The following is a 3,503-nucleotide window of genomic DNA, read 5'->3' on the forward strand; positions in this document are numbered from 1 at the left end:
CTACCTCCCAAACAGCTTCCTGAAAGCCCCCTTCACGTCCTTGTTCCTCAGGCTGTAAATGATGGGATTCAACATGGAAGTCACAACTGAATAGAACACAGAGATGACCTTATCCTTTCCAGTCATTGTCTTGGAATTGGGTCTCATGTAGGCAAAGATTCCAGAGCCATAATAGAGAACCACAACAGTGAGATGGGAGCCACAGGTAGAGAACAACTTGTGCCTCCCCTCCCCTGACTGCATCCGAATCACAGTGGATAGAATGTACCAATAGGAGACCAGGATGAGGGAGACAGGTGCCAAGAGGATAATCACACCCATTGAAAAGAGGGCCATCTCAGCATCGTAAGTGTCTGCTGAAGCCAGCTTCAGGAGTGCAGGAGGTTCACAAAAATAATGATTAATTACCTTCTGTCCCTGGTAGGGGAGACACAGTGTAAAAGCACTGTCCACTGAACATACAAAGGCCCCACTGATCCAGGACACTGTAGCCAACTGGACACAAAATCTCTGCGTCATGATAGTGGAGTAGTGCAGGGGCCTGCACACAGCCACATAGCGGTCATAGGACATCACCGCCAGAAGTGCACACTCTGTACACCCTGCTAGAAGGAAGACAACTATCTGTAGTGAGCATCCAGCAAAGGAAATGCTTTTCTTTTTTACAAGGAAGTGGGCCAACATCTGAGGAATGATGCTTGTAGAGAAACAGAGGTCGGCAAAGGACAAGTTTTTAAGGAAAAAGTACATGGGAGTGTGAAGTTGAGAGTCAGTTTGGATAAGGATTATTATGAGCAGATTTCCAAATATAGAGAGAAGGTAAATGATCAGGAAAACACAGAACAGCAAGATCTGGATCCTTGGATCCTGTGAAAGTCCCAGCAAGATAAATTCAGTCACAGAAGTTTGGTTTCCTTCTCCCATTGGTGTTTATTCCTGTTTATCTATCATCAGAAAGAGAACAGATGCATTCTTAATGTTTGACTTCACATGTTTATAAATAACTACAATGTTAACAAGTGAACAACAATATTGAATAACAATATTGAAATATTGGCTCACAGCTGCTTCTTACTAGGTGTCACTTAGCGTTAGCATGCATACCATTGTTTCTACCAATTCACATGGTTTTTAAGCACATTTTTCCTTGCTTGATCTACTTGGTAGGCTGAGTGTCACACTCGATGTGGTGTCTCCACTAATCCTGATGTTGACACATTTATGTGTTGCTATGAAGAGATATTAAAGAATTTTCTTTGGTTCAATTTCATTTTTTTCTTTTCAAGAAACATTTTACATTTTACCTAGATTAGAAGTATGAGAATGATGTGAACTTGTTTAGTTGACAAAAACCATTTTTGCTTTATACTTCAAAATCAAAATAATAGAGTTTGATTCATAATAGAGTAGGAAGTTCAAATATGGTTTGGGGGATGAAACAGATACATTGTAGGTATTAGTTTTTGCTTTTGTCCATAGTGTTTTTATAAAGGAGCTTCTTAAATAGTAACCCAAAGAGGGTAAAGGAAAATCAACATGAAAAAATGTAATATTCAGAAACGTAACTGAATGAGACTTCAGTGCTGTTTGAGGGACAGAAGCCAGGACCAAGCAGAAGCTTGAACTTCTGAATGAATATGAGCAGATTTTACAGCCCATGACACACAACCTCAGCTCACCTCTGATCCCAACCTCAGCTGCAGTGAACAGTTCTCACTCACTAGGCATCACGGATATTCTACCTCAAGGCTGCCAGGCCTTTCTGCCCAGGGTGTTGGGAGTATGGGGAAGTTAATGCCCCTTTAACCATTGGACAATGGGTGTTGATGAATAAATGCACCAGATATTTCTGGGAGTCACTGTATACGCTCAGAGGCCCAACTATTGTGTATAGGCCCTTGTATATTACTACTACTACTACTACTACTACTACTACTAATAATAATAATAATAATAATAACCATACTAACAAAAACAACTGAACAACTTACCTTACATGACAATTAATATGTTCCAGAAACTCTTATAAGCATTTAATATCTATTATTTAATCCTCAGAATATTCTCAAGAAATAAATACTGCTAATATCCCTATTTTATACATATGGATTCTGAGACCCAGTGAGTATTAAAAGAAAAAAAGTTTCAGGGCCACAGAACTAGAAAATTATTGAATCAGGACTCAGTCCAAGGTAGTCTGGCTCCAGAGCCCAGACATGATATTGTCCCGCTGAATAGTAGGACAGATTCTATTTTTAGAGACACACTCTGGAACTGGGCTCTGTCTGAATCCATAGAAGGAGTCAGAAATAGAATGCACCAAAGAACTGGGATTTGGGAAAATGTAAGGCAGAGGCTCAGGGTGTATGTAGGAAAGAAACAGACATGCTTTCTTTCTGTAGTTTGGATTCAGGTGGAGAGGAAGCTACATAGCATCTGTGAAAATATCTGCAACATCTTAATATTTCTCAAAGTTTGTTTCTGTCCTTTCCTTCTTTACATACTGTTCCTTAGGGGATCTCATTTAAATTCATTGCCTAAACTATCACCCATACCTAGAATATCTCAATAATTATTTGGCATCTGACCACTATGCTAAACTTGATTTTTCAATTTTCTTCAGGATATTTACAATAGAATATTTCATTTCTGCCTCAAAACCAACATATTTGGAATTTAATTTAATCCACAAATGATTTTTAACTTCACCCTTCCTGCAAATAAATATCACCACCATTTTCTCTAAACACCATAACCTAAGAACATAAAATCAACTTTGATTTCTTTATCCACAGTGTTGCCAAGTTGATCAATCAAGTTCATCCTTTGAATCATCTTTCAAATCTCTAAACTTCTTTTCATTGTCATTGTCATTCTTGCTAGTTGAGCATTTCATCCAGTTCTGCTTGTGTATTTCAATATCCTTCTAACTTGTTTCTATATCCTGGAGTCTAATACATGTTGTACTCACTAACTGATAAATCTTCCAAATTAAATGGTTTCCTATATCCAATTAAATAAACTCAAAATTCCCTAGTTGAGCATTTAAAGCTTATCTCAAGTATATCTCAATCCCCTTTCGACTTTTGCATTAAAAGTTTCTTTTATTAAACTTATTGGGGTGACATGGTTAGTAAAATTACATAGGTTTCAAGTATAAAATTATAATATATATCAACTGTATATTGCATTGTGTGTTCACCACCAAGAGTCAGTGTTCCCACCATCAACATGTATTTGATCCCCTTTACCTTCTTCTACCATCTCCCTCCTCCTCCTCTCCACACTTTCCCTCTGGCAACCACCAAACTGTTGTCTGTGTCTATGAGTTTTTGTTTCTTTGTCTTTTTCATTTGTTGTTTCAGTTTAGTATCCCACATATGAGTGAAGTCATATGGTTCTCAACTTTTTCTCTCTCACTTATTTCACTCAGCATTATAACCACAAGATCTATTCATCTATTGAAAGACTCTTTTGTTGTATTTTCATGTCTTGGCCACCAT

General features: G+C 37.8%; 1 protein-coding gene across 1 annotated transcript; it reads right to left on the minus strand.

Annotated features, from left to right (window-relative positions):
* LOC308503782 (olfactory receptor 2D3-like) lies at positions 1-1,019 on the minus strand (the record flags this gene model as incomplete). Its single annotated transcript, XM_081063442.1, has 1 exon — positions 1-1,019. Exon 1 carries the CDS (start codon positions 922-924, stop codon positions 1-3), a length of 924 nt encoding a protein of 307 aa, XP_080919568.1. The 5' UTR covers positions 925-1,019.
* Between the last annotated feature and the right edge of the window lie 2,484 nt (positions 1,020-3,503).

The sequence above is a fragment of the Rhinolophus hipposideros genome (assembly GCF_964194185.1).
Source record: "Rhinolophus hipposideros genome assembly, chromosome: 10".
Classification (NCBI taxonomy): Eukaryota; Metazoa; Chordata; class Mammalia; order Chiroptera; family Rhinolophidae; genus Rhinolophus; species Rhinolophus hipposideros.